Genomic DNA, 14411 nt, shown 5'->3' with positions numbered 1-14411 from the left:
CTGTCAAATCCTCTCACCTAACCAACCAGTCCGTTTTCCTGCTTTGCACTGATGAGGGGAAAACCCCATAAACACATGCTTGCAAATGGAGTTTCCAGTTTGGGTTCTTGGAGTTATGTAGCAAGGCCCTCCTAAAGAGTCGATATTGACTTTTAAGATTGCAACTCCCAATGGATGACACTAGAGTTGATGTTCTCGTTGTCTGGGAAAGTGCTATTTGCATAATAATGTTAATGCAAAATGTAATATGTCAAATTTTCCTTTTTGTACCCTAAATGTTCTTGCTGAATTCTTTGGGGTATTTGTTTAGACTGCTCTGCATTATTACACTGTGATGAACCCTTGGTAAAGACAATAACAAGAAGCACTAAATAATAAGTCCCACATCTCTGGAACTCTGGCAGAATAAAAGAAAAAAAACACAATACTCGGGAGGTGCAGTAGGAATTAAATAAAAGCAAAATATGTTCACTTTTGAGGCCGGCGTCACACTCGGCGTAAGACAATACGGTCCGTATATTACGGCCGTATCAAAATAGTGGTCCGTAGCTCCTCTGTAGGCAGGGTGTGTCAGCGTATTTTGCGCATGGCATCCTCCGTATGTAATCCGTATGGCATCCGTACTGCGTGTTTTTCTCGCAGGCTTGCAAAACCGACATACAGATATACAAGGGATCCATGTGTTAAAAAAACATATATACTGTCATATATATATATATATATATATATATATATATATATATATATATATATAATGTGTCAGTAGACACCTATATGTATATATATTAATATTTCATACAGCGCAAGATAGCTTTAAAGCCGGTAATTCAATTGCAGGCTTTTGCTATCTCATTCCTAAATCCGACATGATATGAGACATGGTTTACATACAGTAAACCATCTCATATCCCCATTTTTTTGCATATTCCACACTACTAATGTTAGTAGTGTGTACATGCAAAATTTGGCCGTTCTAGCTATTAAATTAAAGGGTTAAATGGCGGAAAAAATTGGCGTGGGCTCCTGCGCAATTTTCTCCGCCAGAGTAGTAAAGCCAGTGACTGAGGGCAGATATTAATAGCCTGGAGAGGGTCCATGGTCATTGGCCCCCCTGGCTAAAAACATCTGCCCTCAGCCACCCCAGAAAAGGCACATCTGGAAGATGCGCCTATTCTGGCACTTGGCCACTCTCTTCCCATTCCCGTGTAGCGGTGGGATATGGGGTAATGAAGGGATAATGCCACCTTGCTATTGTAAGGTGACATTAAGCCAAATTAATAATGGAGAGGCGTCAATTATGACACCTATCCATTATTAATCCAAGGGTTAATTAAAGGGTTAAAAAAACACAAACATTATTAAAAAGTATTTTAATGAAATAAACACAAAGGTTGTTGTAATATTTTATTCTACGCGCAATCCATCTGAAGACCCTCGCTCTGTAACAAAGAAAAAATAATAAACCAACAATATACATACCTTCCGAAGATCTGTAACGTCCCACGATGTAAATCCATCTGAAGGGGTTAAATTATTTTACAGCCAGGAGCTCTGCTAATGCAGCGGTGCTCGTGGCTGCAACACCCCGGGGAATGAAGGTAATGTAGGTCAATGACCTATATTTACCTTCATTCGCGGTGAGGCGCCCTCTGCTGGTTGTCCTCATATGAACTCGAGCCTAGGAGCTTTCTAGGAAAGTTCCCATGCTCGAGGGACAACCAGCAGAGGGCGCCTCACCGCAAATGAAGGTAAATATAGGTCATTGACCTACATTACCTTCATTCCCCGGGGTTTTGCAGCCACGAGCACTGCTGCATTAGCAGAGCTCCTGGCTGTAAAATAATTTAACCCCTTCAGATGGATTTACATCGTGGGACGTTACAGATCTTCGGAAGGTATGTATATTGTTGGTTTATTATTTTTTCTTTGTTACAGAGCGAGGGTCTTCAGATGGATTGAGCGTAGAATAAAATATTACAACAACCTTTGTGTTTATTTCAATAAAATACTTTTTAATAATGTGTTTGTGTTTTTTTAACCCTTTACTACTATTGGATTAATAATGGATAGGTGTCATAATTGACACCTCTCCATTATTAATTTGGCTTAATGTCACCTTACAATAGCAAGGTGGCATTAACCCTTCATTACCCCATATCCCACCGCTACACGGGAATGGGAAGAGAGTGGCCAAGTGCCAGAATAGGCGCATCTTCCAGATGTGCCTTTTCTGGGGTGGCTGGGGGCAGATGTTTTTAGCCAGGTGGGGGGGTCAATAACCATGGACCCTCTCCAGGCTATTAATATCTGCCCTCAGTCACTGACTTTACTACTCTGGCGGAGAAAATTGCGTGGGAGCCCACGCCAATTTTTTCCGCCATTTAACCCTTTAATTTAATAGCTAGAACGGCCAAATTTTGCATATACACACTACTAACATTAGTAATGTGGAATATGCAAAAAAATGGGGATATGAAATGGTTTACTGTATGTAAACCATGTCTCATATCATGTCGGGTTTAGGAAAGAGATAGCAAAAGCCGGCAATTGAATTACCGGCTTTAAAGCTATCTAGCGCTGTATGAAATAATAATATATATACATATATGTGTCTCACTGATACAATAGGTATATATATATATATATATATATATATATATATATATATATATATATGTGTACACATTTATTCTACCTATTCTACTGTAAGCTGTCAGTGTGATTTTACTGTACACCGCAATGAATTGCCGGCTTTAAAGCTATCTAGCGCTGTATGAAGTAATAATATATATACATATATGTGTCTCACTGATATATATATATATATACCTATTGTATGTGTACACATTTATTCTACCTATTCTACTGTAAGCTGTCAGTGTGATTTTACTGTACACCGCACTGAATTGCCGGCTTTTCTCGCTAACACCGCTGCGTATTTCTCGCAAGTCACACTGCTGGTGCGTGTGTAATCCGTATTTTTCTGGCTTCCATAGACTTTCATTGGCGATTTTTTGTGTGCAATACGGTGACAAACGCAGCATGCTGCGATTTTCTACGGCCGTAGAAAGCCGTATAATACAGATCAGTAAAATACGGCAGATAGGAGCTGGGCATAGAGAATAATTGGGCCGTGTGCAATGCGTGTTTTACGGACGTATTTTATGCGCTCATACGTCCGTAAAACTCGCTAGTGTGACGCCGGCCTGATAGTTTCTCTTTAAAACTTATCTTGCATTTATGATAGAAAATCATTGCAGGAGATCAAGCCTGAGTCAAGGAACTTTGATGGTTGCAAGAAATCTCTACTTTTTTCCAATATATTGGTGATAATCCTTCACTTGTTATCAATCTTTCATCTGTTAGTATATTATTGCTAGTGATTTATGGTAGTTTTCACTCATTAACAAAGAATATCCTTAATCTCTCTCTCTTGTTTTAAGAATCCTCAATGCATGCTGGGACCCTCAAATGGGACGTCATCAGGGGGTCAGAGGCTGACACTTCATTTCATGATGGAGACAGAGGCTGCCGAAGTGACCGCAGCACCTGCCCCCGATGACATCTCGTTTGAGTATCCCAGCATGCACTGGGTATGCTCGAATGAAGCTTCAGTAAAAAAAATAAAAATAAATACACTTTTATTTGATTAAATTAGAGAGAGAGAGAGGATAGGGACTTTTTAATTACCGTATACCATATTAGAAAAACTATTATATTAGTAAAATGAATAGAGGGACATTTAGAATGAAAATCTGTATTGTGGTAGTTTCGGACTCCTTTAATTATTACATTATTTATTCTCACAACTTTCTCCTCCTTGCAGGTATTCCGCTAGTCATTGATGGGGATGAAATACGGCTGAAATCACAAAACATTTTACAAATGGTTTTGTCAAAACTGTATCCATCCAGTAATACATTGGCGCACTGCGGTACCACAAAAGTATTTCTGACGCACTTTATGGTAAGTAAAATAACGTTCTTCACTTGAATGGAAAATGGTAAATAGATTTTAAATTGTGCTTTGAAAGACCGATTTATTACAGAAATCCTACTTAATGTTTATCAGGTAGATGTACTTGAAAAACAAAGAACAGGCGCACTTTCTGAACGGGCATTAACTATTCAGTGTTGTTGGAGACGATACAGACATAGAAAACTGACCAGACAAAGGAGAGCTGCTATAACTATCCAAGCAGGTAAAGTGATGCCATGGTTGGGTGGCTTATATTCCGCTGTCACTGACACAATATTATTAATGTCTTTATATTATTCTTCTGCATCTGCACAGTGATCAGAAGCTGGCTTACAAGGAAGCATATTGACAAAATCAACAAGGCAGCTTCTATCATCAAGAAAACATGGATAAAGTGGAAGGTAAGGATTTTCATAGGTTGGTTAGAAGTAGGGAATGTGTCCCACAACAACTGAACCTGCTAGTACTGCAGTGGTCGCATGCTGTCCATCATAAGAGAATGAAAGTAGTTTAATTCCTAATTTATTGCAATGTCCATAAATGTTTTTTTTATATAAATCACATTATTTATCTCACACAATGAACTCTGATTCCTGCAAATATTATCTTCTTCAAAATGCTGCCAATAAAAATTATAGCGTACCCCGAAAAAAAACACAAGACCTCACACAGCTCAATTAACAGAAAACTGCTTGTCTCAGAATATAGCAGCACAATCCCACTTTATTTTCCCCCGCGGAATAAAGTTAAAGCATATTTGTCTCCAGATTCTACAAATTGCATACATTTTTCATTGGCTCTCACCGGGTGAGGTTTGTGCACTTTCTTTGGAAATCCATATCAGAATGGCTGCATAATCTCTTCTAAATTTTAACTTGCCTTCTGTTCAAATGATCATTTGACGAGTGTGTTTCATGCAGCCATTCTGACATGGATTTTCAGAGTAAGTACACGATTCTCATGAGTCTATTTAATGACATCTGCAGTCTCTATTGTGTATCCTGGGGACCAATCTGCTTTAACGTGTCATTTTTACCACACCGCAAGTACTTTTACACATCAGGTTTTCGCTGTCAGGCTGAATCCGGCTACTTTTGAAAAAAAAAAACAGTTCCTTTGCAAATTGTGAAAAACTGATGCAACGGATCCGTTGTTTTGCCGGATCCCACTAGCTGGTGCAGGGAGGAGAGAGAGAGACTCCAGAATGGGAAGTGCCAGATTCATAATTTAACCTCACGTTTCACCCGTTTTCTGTCGGAACCGTCGCTATCCAGTTTTTCGATGGACAGAAAAACGTTCCTATGTACGTTTTCTCGGCCACCTGAAAACGCTTTTTCGACGCATCCGGCAAAAAACGGATGAAACGTGAGGCCATCCGGCGCTAATACAAGTCTATGAGGAAAAAAACAGATCTGGCGGCAAATTTTGCCACATCCGTTTTTTCAAAATTCGCCGGATTGTGTCTGACGGCGAAAACCTGATGGGTGAAAGTAGCCTAAGAATGAAACCTGAGCAACAAAGGTGGACTTATGTTATCTCTCTCCTTTTATACCACAAATAATGTTCTGCCAGTTTTTTCAGTATATTGCATGGTGTCTTTCAAAGCTATAACCTGTCTCACAAGCACGAGCCCTCATCTATCAGCAGGAAAAAAAAAAGTTATGGTCTTTGAAAGATAGAGAAAAAAGCAAAGCGAAAATGAGCTGTAGCAGGAGACCGTATTTTCCATCAGTAGAATCTTAAAAATTGCACTGATGATGCAAAGATAATTCTTGTTTTGTTTTTTTTCACAGAAACGGATGGAAGCACTATCTGCACACGAGCTGGATGACATTTTAGATATTGTGGAAGGCCCAACATTGTCAGTGGAACAGAAAGCCAATGGCTCGTCAGATAAGAACTATGCACTAAGCAAACCGCTGGAGTATTGTTTTGTTGCGCAATCTTGGATTTTTGGTTTCGCATTGTGTAGAGCGCCACCTGTCAGAAACATGGGCGTGGCTGATGGGTTTAATAGGCATCTTCGGTTATTAGCATGTCTACACATACTTAATAGAAGGAATGGATACAGCGTGAAAGCCAATCAATCTGAGCGTGGCATCACATCAGTCCGAGCACTACCTCAGGTATACGTTTCCTTCATTTAGTACATTATGTGTACTAAAATAGTAATATCTGATTTTCATGCTGTACATCAGCAGTTCACCTGTTAATGACTTTATATTGATTATTTTGGAACAATGGTACCCTTCAAAGGGTGGGATCCATGCAATAAGGAAACCAGCAAGTCAGTACTTCAAGCTGACATGTTTTAAGCAACAAAAATAGGCAAGTGTGAGATCTGAGAAACTTTGGATGGCAACATCTCCAAAACAGCATGGTCTATAGGCGTGTTTAAAGTATACAGTGGTTAATACTAAACCAAAGGTGGTCCATTGAAGAACAACTGGTAAACCAGCGAGAATATCATGAGTGCCTTAAGCTGGTTGATGCTTGAGCATAGTAAAGGCCAGGCCAACTGGTTCCACAGAAGAGCTTTTATACCATAAAGTGCTTAAAAACACTATGGGTAAGTTCACACAGGGCGTTTTTGCTGCGTTTTTTAATGCTAATTTTCAGCTGCTTTTTACAGTACCAGCAAAGCCTATGAGATTTCAGAAATCTCATGCACACACATTGGGTTTTGGTTTGATCAGTATTTTATGCTTTGCAGCATTTTTTTGACATAGGGCACGTCACTTCTTTCAGCGTTTTTCACCCATTGACTTGAATGGGTGGTGAAAAAACGCTGCAAATACGCTAGGTTGGCTTTTCTTGCAGCGTATTTGGTGCAGAAAAGTCAAGGAGAGCCGGATGTGACTTCACACCCGGCTCTGCTACATCTAGATGGCAGGCTGCATGATGCATCCATGCAGCCTGTCATCCAGCAGAGCGGACCCGATCCCCATTCACTTGAATGGGGGGTCCGACATTAGTGTTTGACATGATGTCAAATGTAATAATATGAAATCCTCGCCGCCGGTCAGAGAGCCGCGGCTCCCCGCTGTCAGAAGACAGCAGGAGCGATCAGCTGTGATCTGAGGTGTAAACTTCACTTCCGATCACTGGTGTCAGCTGATGGGACAACTACTCCCATCATCTGACAATTACAGTGAGCATTAATTACTCACACAATCATGAAGCACTAGAGTATGATGTAACTGAGAGCGAGAAAGCTCTGCTCTCCCAAAACACCCACAGGGTGTCCAATCACTGGGACCACTCCAAGCAAAGATTAATACAAATAAATAGAGCGAAAAAGTCCACAAAGGCATATAGCTTAGCTGTGTTCGCCAAAAAATAAAAAAAGTTACAGCTTTTACTGTGTGATATTGGCAAAACCTAAAAAAAAAACTACCGTATATTCTCATGTATAAGCTGAGTTTTTCACCACATTTTTTTCTGCTGAAAACGCTCCCCCTCGGCTTATACACTAGTCATTGTCCCAGAATATGACGGGGAAGGGGGAGCAGCGGGTCACAGGAAGCAGAGCCAGCAGCTAAAGCCTGTGCCTGCTGCTAAAGGGAAATGAATATTCACTGCACTGGCAGTAAATATTAATTTCTCTTATAGCACGCACAGTTACGGCCGCAGCCTTCCAGCAGCGGCTGGGCTCTCACAGGTGCCCATTCATTAACTTAATGAATATTCACCTCTCTCCACTCCCATAGGCATGGAGAGAGGTGAATATTCATTACCTTAATGAGCAGGGACACGTGATCGCTTGTCCGAAAGAGCTGCTGGCACTAGAATGAGATACGAGGCCGCGCAGGGAAAGTAAGTAGGATATATATTTTTTTTTATAGGGATGGGGACTGGAGCCATGCATACAAGGACAGGGATGCGGAGCCACGCATACAAGGACAGGGATGGGGAGCCATGCATACAATGACTGAGATGAGGGTACAATGCATACCAGGCTTATTCTCGAGTCAATAAGTTTTCCCAGTTTCTCATGGCAAAATTAGGTGCCTCGGCTTATACTCAGGTCGACTTATATATGAGTATATACGGTATATAAATCTGGTATCGCTGTAATCACACCAACCCGAAGAATAAATCCACCTCATCACTTATACCTCACAGTGACCTGTGCAAAAATAAAATTAAGAACTACTCTTGAATGCTGTCTATTTGTTCATTCTACCTCCTAAAAATCAGAATAAGGCTCAGCTCACATTTATCCTGTGCTCTCCACTAAGAGCGTACATTGGGGTTTCCGTGTAAATTCCCTAAAACTGCGATTCAGACAAAACCCTAGACGGAACCACTCGCTTATGAAGCAGATGGAGTCATTTTGCACTGGTCTCTGTTCTATCGATGTCCCATCATTTTAGCCGTAGTTTTAAAGCACAAGTCTGGGCGACCACAAATCTGTGCACGCCTACAAAGATGGATACCACCGGAGCTGACACCAAAAGGAGTGCGAAGTGTCTCCATCTGCCTCATGGTGGGTGGTTCCGTTGGGGGTTTTGTCTGAATCGCATTTTTTGTGGGATTCATATGGAAACCCAGACGTTAGTGCTCATTGTAGAATGCAAGAATATGATCCAGCCTTGTTCTGGAAGCTATCGAAAAATATTATGTACCCCAAAATGTTACCAATAAAAACCCTAATTTATCCTGCACACAACCAGCCCCCGCTCAGGTCCGTCATCTGTCACTGAAACTATAGGTGGTTCCCACGTTACTGATAGAACAAAGACTGGAAAAGCGACATGGCTTTCACCCCCTCAAAATCAAGTGAATTCTGTGCTACCAAGGCCAAATGCTCCCCCCCCCCCCACTGTGCCTTAGCGACCACATGTTTAGCATTATTGTAATGGAGAGCAGGCACTTAATTTTCTGGTGTATATCGATAGAAACACAAGCTGGGAACAATATATGGAGTCTCTACACGATATGGGGGCTTGGATGTTACAAAATAGTCATTGCAGCCATATATTAATTAATTTCGAGGTGCAGTTTGTACAATGAGATCACTTTTTTTCTGCTGTTCAGGCAACTTCAGGGCTTCGCAAATGTCGCCAGTAAACTATTCTATCAAAATTTGTGCTCCAAAAGCCAAATAGCGCTCCTTCGTTCTCAGCCCTGACTTGTTACCTAACTGTAATTTCTGAAAACATATGGGGTAGCACTACGTTCGGGAGAAATTGTGGAATAGATTGTGGGGTCTAGTTTCACCTATTAACCCTGCTGTGGAACCATGAAAAAAATCACTGCTTTGGTACCATGGGGTCTATTTCACCCCAGGCTCAAAATCGTCATATTTCATTAAAATGAACATGCTGGCTGTTCAGAATTATCAAGTTTTATTCTGTCATCATTTCAGAACACAGTTATGAAATCAAACGTAACTTTGAACCGATATATTTGTCATCATCAAACACAAACTGAAATGTATATCAAAATGCTTTACTAATAATTAAAAGTATTCAAATTCAATAAAAAAAATGCACAATAACTGCAGCTGTGTGGATTTTAGTAAAAACATAATGACAATGAATGATCTGGCAATAAATATAGCCCTTGCATTCACTGCACGTCATAGTGCCATGTTCTTCACAAATGAACTTCTTGCAGTCATTGCAAACAAATCTCCTCATTCTGTCCTTCGATCGAGGACAAACAATACACCGTTTGCGCTGTCCTGTAACACTGCTGGTGTCACTTGGAAGTGACTCGCCATTGTTTAATTACAATTATATTACAAAACCTGTGAATAAACAGAAAATACTTTTTTTAAAATAAAAAAAAGTGTCAGACAATAAAGGTACTATGGGGTCTGGAGAGTCTCAAACACAGAAAATTTAAAATAACTTTGAAATAAAATTGAAAAACAAATTCAAAATATCAATATAAGCAGAAATATGTTACTTGAAAATGCATAGAAAGTCAAAGTCTGAGATTGACCAGTTTTAGGAATATTTCAATTTATTCAGCGCTGGGGTCTATATGACCCCATGGTTCCACAGCAGGGTTAACCCTTGTGTACCTGACAAATTTGCAGCCAATGCAAAAATTACATTTTTACCACTAAAGTGTCATATTTCCACGTCTCAATTTTATACGATTCTTTGAGGCATCTATGGATTCACTAAAACCCTAGATGAATTCCTTGACAGGTCTAGTTAACAAAATGGGGTCACTTGTAGGAGGTTTCTGCTGTGTTCACATGTCAAGGCTCTTCAAATGTGACATAGCAGTCACAATCTATCAGAGGCAAATAGCACTTTTTCTTTTCCAAGCTCTGCCATGTGCCCAAGCAGAAGTTTTTGTGGGGTATGGTCGCTTTCAGGACAAATTATGGGACTCATTTTCTCCTATTATCAATTGTGAATATTACAAATTTGGGGCGAAAACAACATTTTCGTGGAAATGAAAATTTTCAATATGACGACCAAATGTTATCAAATTCTGTGTAGTATCTGTGGGTTCACATCGGTGTCTCTCCAAACGCGACATGGCATCCGCTCTTGATTCCAGCCAGTTTTCGTGTTCAAAAAGTCAAACGGGTGCTCTTTCCCTATAAACTTCTGTGAAGCACCTGGGGGTTCCAGGTGCGCTCAGGGGACACATCTATATATGTTCCCTAAGGGGTCTAGTTTCCAAAATGGGGTTTCCACTGTTTAGACACATCCAGCACTCTACAAATGCAACATGGCGTCCTCTCTCGATTGCAGCCATTTTTACGTTGAAAAAGTCAAACAGTGTTCCTTCCCTTCCGAGCCCTGCTCTGTGCCCAAATAGTAGTATTCCCCCACATATGGGGTATCTGCGTATCCAGTAGAAAATGAACAACAAATTTCAGGGTCTATTTTCTCCTGTTACCCTTGTGAAAATTACAAATTTGGACCTAAAATACTTTGTCTGTGAAAAAAAAATGCTCATTTTTTAGTTTCTGTGAAACATTGAAAGGGTTAATAAACTTATGGAATGTGGGTTTTGAAGTGTTCAGTTTTTAGAATGGTGTCACTTTTGGGTATTTTCTGTCATATAGACCCTCCAAGGTCACTTAAAATGTGATGTTGTCCCTAAAAATGGTTTTGTACATTTTGTTTGAAAAATTAGAAATTCCTGATCAACTTTTAACCTTTGTAACTTAACAAAAAAAAATGTTTAAAAATATGATACCATCCACCTCTCGTGTCTCCCCTTTTCCTCATAGTTTGTAAGCTTGCGAGCAGGGCCCTCATTCCTCCTGGTATCTGTTTTGAACTGTATTTCTGTTATGCTGTAAAGTCTATTGTCTGTACAAGTCCCCTCTATAATTTGTAAAGCGCTGCGGAATATGTTGGCGCTATATAAATAAAAATTATTATATTATTATTATGATACAGATGTCATCTGCAAATTTCAATATTTGCAGATGACATTAAACTCTGCAGGGTAATCAATACAGGGGAGGACACATTTATATTACAGGATGATTTGTGTAAACTAGAAGCTTGGGCTGATAAATGGCAAATGAGCTTTAACCCCTTCATGACCTTGGGATTTTTCATTTTTCCGTGTTCGTTTTTCACTCCCCTCCTTCCCAGAGCGATAACTTTTTTATTTTTCCGCCAATTTGGCCATGTGAGGGCTTATTTTTTGCGGGACGAGTAGTACTTTTGAACGACATCATTGGTTTTAGCATGTCGTGTACTAGAAAACGGGAAAAAAAATCCAAGTGCTGTGAAATTGCAAAAAAAGTGCAATCCCACACTTGTTTTTTGTTTGGCTTTTTTGCTAGGTTCACCTGCTATTATGATTCTCCAAGTCAGTACGAGTTCATAGACACCTAACATGACTAGGTTATTTTTTATCTAAGTGGTGAAAAAAAATTCCAAACTTTGCTAAAAAAAAAAAAAAAAAAATTTGTGCCATTTTCCGATACCCGTAGCGTCTCCATTTTTCGTGATCTGGGGTCGGTTGAGGGCTTATTTTTTGCGTGCCGAGATTACGTTTTTAATGATAGCATTTCGGTGCAGATACGTTCTTTTGATCGCCCGTTATTGCATTTTAATGCAATGTCGCGGCGACCAAAAAAACGTAATTCTGGCGTTTTGAATTTTTTTTCCGCTACGCCGTTTAGCGATCAGGTTAATGCTTTTTTTTAGTTGATAGATCGGGCAATTCTGAGCGCGGCGATACCAAATATGCGTAAATGTAATTTTTTTTTATTGATTTATTTTGATTGGGGCGAAAGGGGGGTGATTTAAACTTTTATATTTTTTTTTATTTTTTTAACATTTTTTTCAACTTTTTTTTTTTACTTTTGCCATGCTTCAATAGCCTCCATGGGAGGCTAGAAGCAGGCACAACGCGATCGGCTCTGCTGATCGCTGCTATGTAGCAGAAATGCAGGTGTGCTGTGAGCGCCGACCACAGGGTGGCGCTCACAGCCACCGGTCATCAGTAACCATAGAGGTCTCAAGGACCTCTATGGTTACAATGGAGACGCATCGCCGACCCCCGATCATGTGACGGGGGTCGGCGATGACGTCATTTCCGGCCGCCCGGCCGGATGCGGTAGTTAAATGCCGCTGTCTGCGTTTGACAGCTGCATTTAACTAGTTAATAGGTGCGGGCAGATCGCGATTCTGCCCGCGCCTATTACGGGCACATGTCAGCTGTTCAAAACAGCTGACATGTCCCGGCTTTGGTGCGGGCTCACCGCAGAGCCCTGCATCAAAGCAGGGGATCTGACCTCGGACGTACTATCCCGTTGGAGGTCAGATAGGGTTAATGGGGATAAATTTAAGGTCATGCACTTGGGTAAAAGTAATAAGATGTATAACTATGTGCTTAATTCTAAAACTCTGGGCAAAACCGTCAATGAAAAAGACCTGGGTGTATGGGTGGATGACAAACTCATATTCAGTGGCCAGTGTCGGGCAGCTGCTACAAAGGCAAATAAAATAATGGGATGCATTAAAAGAGGCATAGATGCTCATGAGGAGAACATAATTTTACCTCTATACAAGTCACTTGTTCGACCACACTTAGAATACTGTGCACAGTTCTGGTCTCAGGTGTATAAGAAAGACATAGCTGAACTAGAGTGGGTGCAGAGAAGAGCGACCAAGGTTATTAGAGGACTGGGGGGTCTGCAATACTAAGATAGGTTATTACACTTGGGGCTGTTTAGTTTGGAAAAACGAAGACTAAGGGGTGATCTTATTTTAATGTATAAATATATGAGGGGACAGCACATAGACCTTTCTGATGATCTTTTTAATCATAGACCTGAGACAGGGACAAGGGGGCATCCTCTACGTCTGGAGGAAAGAAGGTTTAAGCATAATAACAGACGCAGATTCTTTACTGTAAGAGCAGTGAGACTATGGAACTCTGCCGTATGATGTTGTAGTGAGTGATTCGTTACTTAAATTTAAAAGGGGACTGGATACCTTTCTGGAAAAGTATAATGTTACAGGATATATACGCTAGATTCCTTGATAGGGCGTTGGTCCAGAGAATTAGTCTGATTGCCGTATGTGGAGTCGGGAAGGAATTTTTTTTCCCAAAGTGGAGCTTACTGTTTGCCACATGGTTTTTTTTTTGCCTTCCTCTGGATCAACATGTTAGGGCATGTTAGGTTAGGCTATGGGTTGAACTAGATGGACTTAAAGTCTTCCTTCAACCTTAATAACTATGCAACTATGTAAAGTAGACATGTAGAAAATGTTATTTATTAATTATTTTATGTAATATTTCTTTCTGATCTAAAAAATTATTAAAAATGAAAGTTTGAAAATTGTGAAATTTTGACAAATTTTCTGTATTTTCACAAATAAATACAAGTCATATCAAATATATTTTGCCACTATCATGAAGTACAATATGTCATGAGAAAACATAAAAGAATATGTGGGATAAATTGAAGCGTTCCAGAGTTATTGCCACATAAAGTGACACTGGTCAGATTTAAAAAAATTTGGCCTGGTCATTAAAGTCAATATTGGTTTGGTTAAAGAGAATTAAAGGGACTTAGCACAGAAAGACTGCTCAAACAAAAAACCCACCGCTTGGTGGTTCACAAGAAGGACAAACATTTACATTTCTATCTGCTAGTTTTTCCTCTCTTTCTCTTTACTTGATTGACAGCTCTGACAACATAGAGCCAGAAAAGAACAAGAGAGATGAAGAAAAAAAAAGCAAGTGGGAAGGAGAGTATTTAAATGACCCACCATGAAGCGCTGAATGCCTGAAATTGGTTTGGACAGTTATTCTGTTCTAACAGAGTCCCTTTATCTCTGCTACTACTCGTGTGTCCAATTCTACATGAAATATTTGGTGAATGGTTCTCTTTAATAGCTGCAATTAGAGCTTGCTCCATCTGCTTCTGTGACCATATGAAATGTATATTGTCGCAGAGGTTTGATATGGTGTACTCTGCTCACCAGCAT

General features: G+C 40.0%; 1 protein-coding gene across 3 annotated transcripts in view; it reads left to right on the top strand.

Moving 5' to 3' along the window:
- The window catches only part of MYO19 (myosin XIX), a 411745-nt gene that overhangs the window by 395951 nt on the left and 1383 nt on the right, over positions 1–14411 (top strand). For all 3 annotated transcript variants that reach the window (XM_069756629.1, XM_069756628.1, XM_069756627.1), the window contains 4 exons: positions 3827–3966; positions 4072–4201; positions 4294–4379; positions 5772–6104. In XM_069756629.1, the coding sequence (XP_069612730.1) occupies positions 3827–3966; positions 4072–4201; positions 4294–4379; positions 5772–6104 (689 nt within the window). The remainder of the gene's footprint in view (positions 1–3826; positions 3967–4071; positions 4202–4293; positions 4380–5771; positions 6105–14411) is intronic.

Source organism: Ranitomeya imitator, chromosome 3, assembly GCF_032444005.1.
Source record: "Ranitomeya imitator isolate aRanImi1 chromosome 3, aRanImi1.pri, whole genome shotgun sequence".
In the NCBI taxonomy this organism is placed as follows: domain Eukaryota; kingdom Metazoa; phylum Chordata; class Amphibia; order Anura; family Dendrobatidae; genus Ranitomeya; species Ranitomeya imitator.
This window is presented reverse-complemented; position numbering and strand designations above follow the sequence as displayed.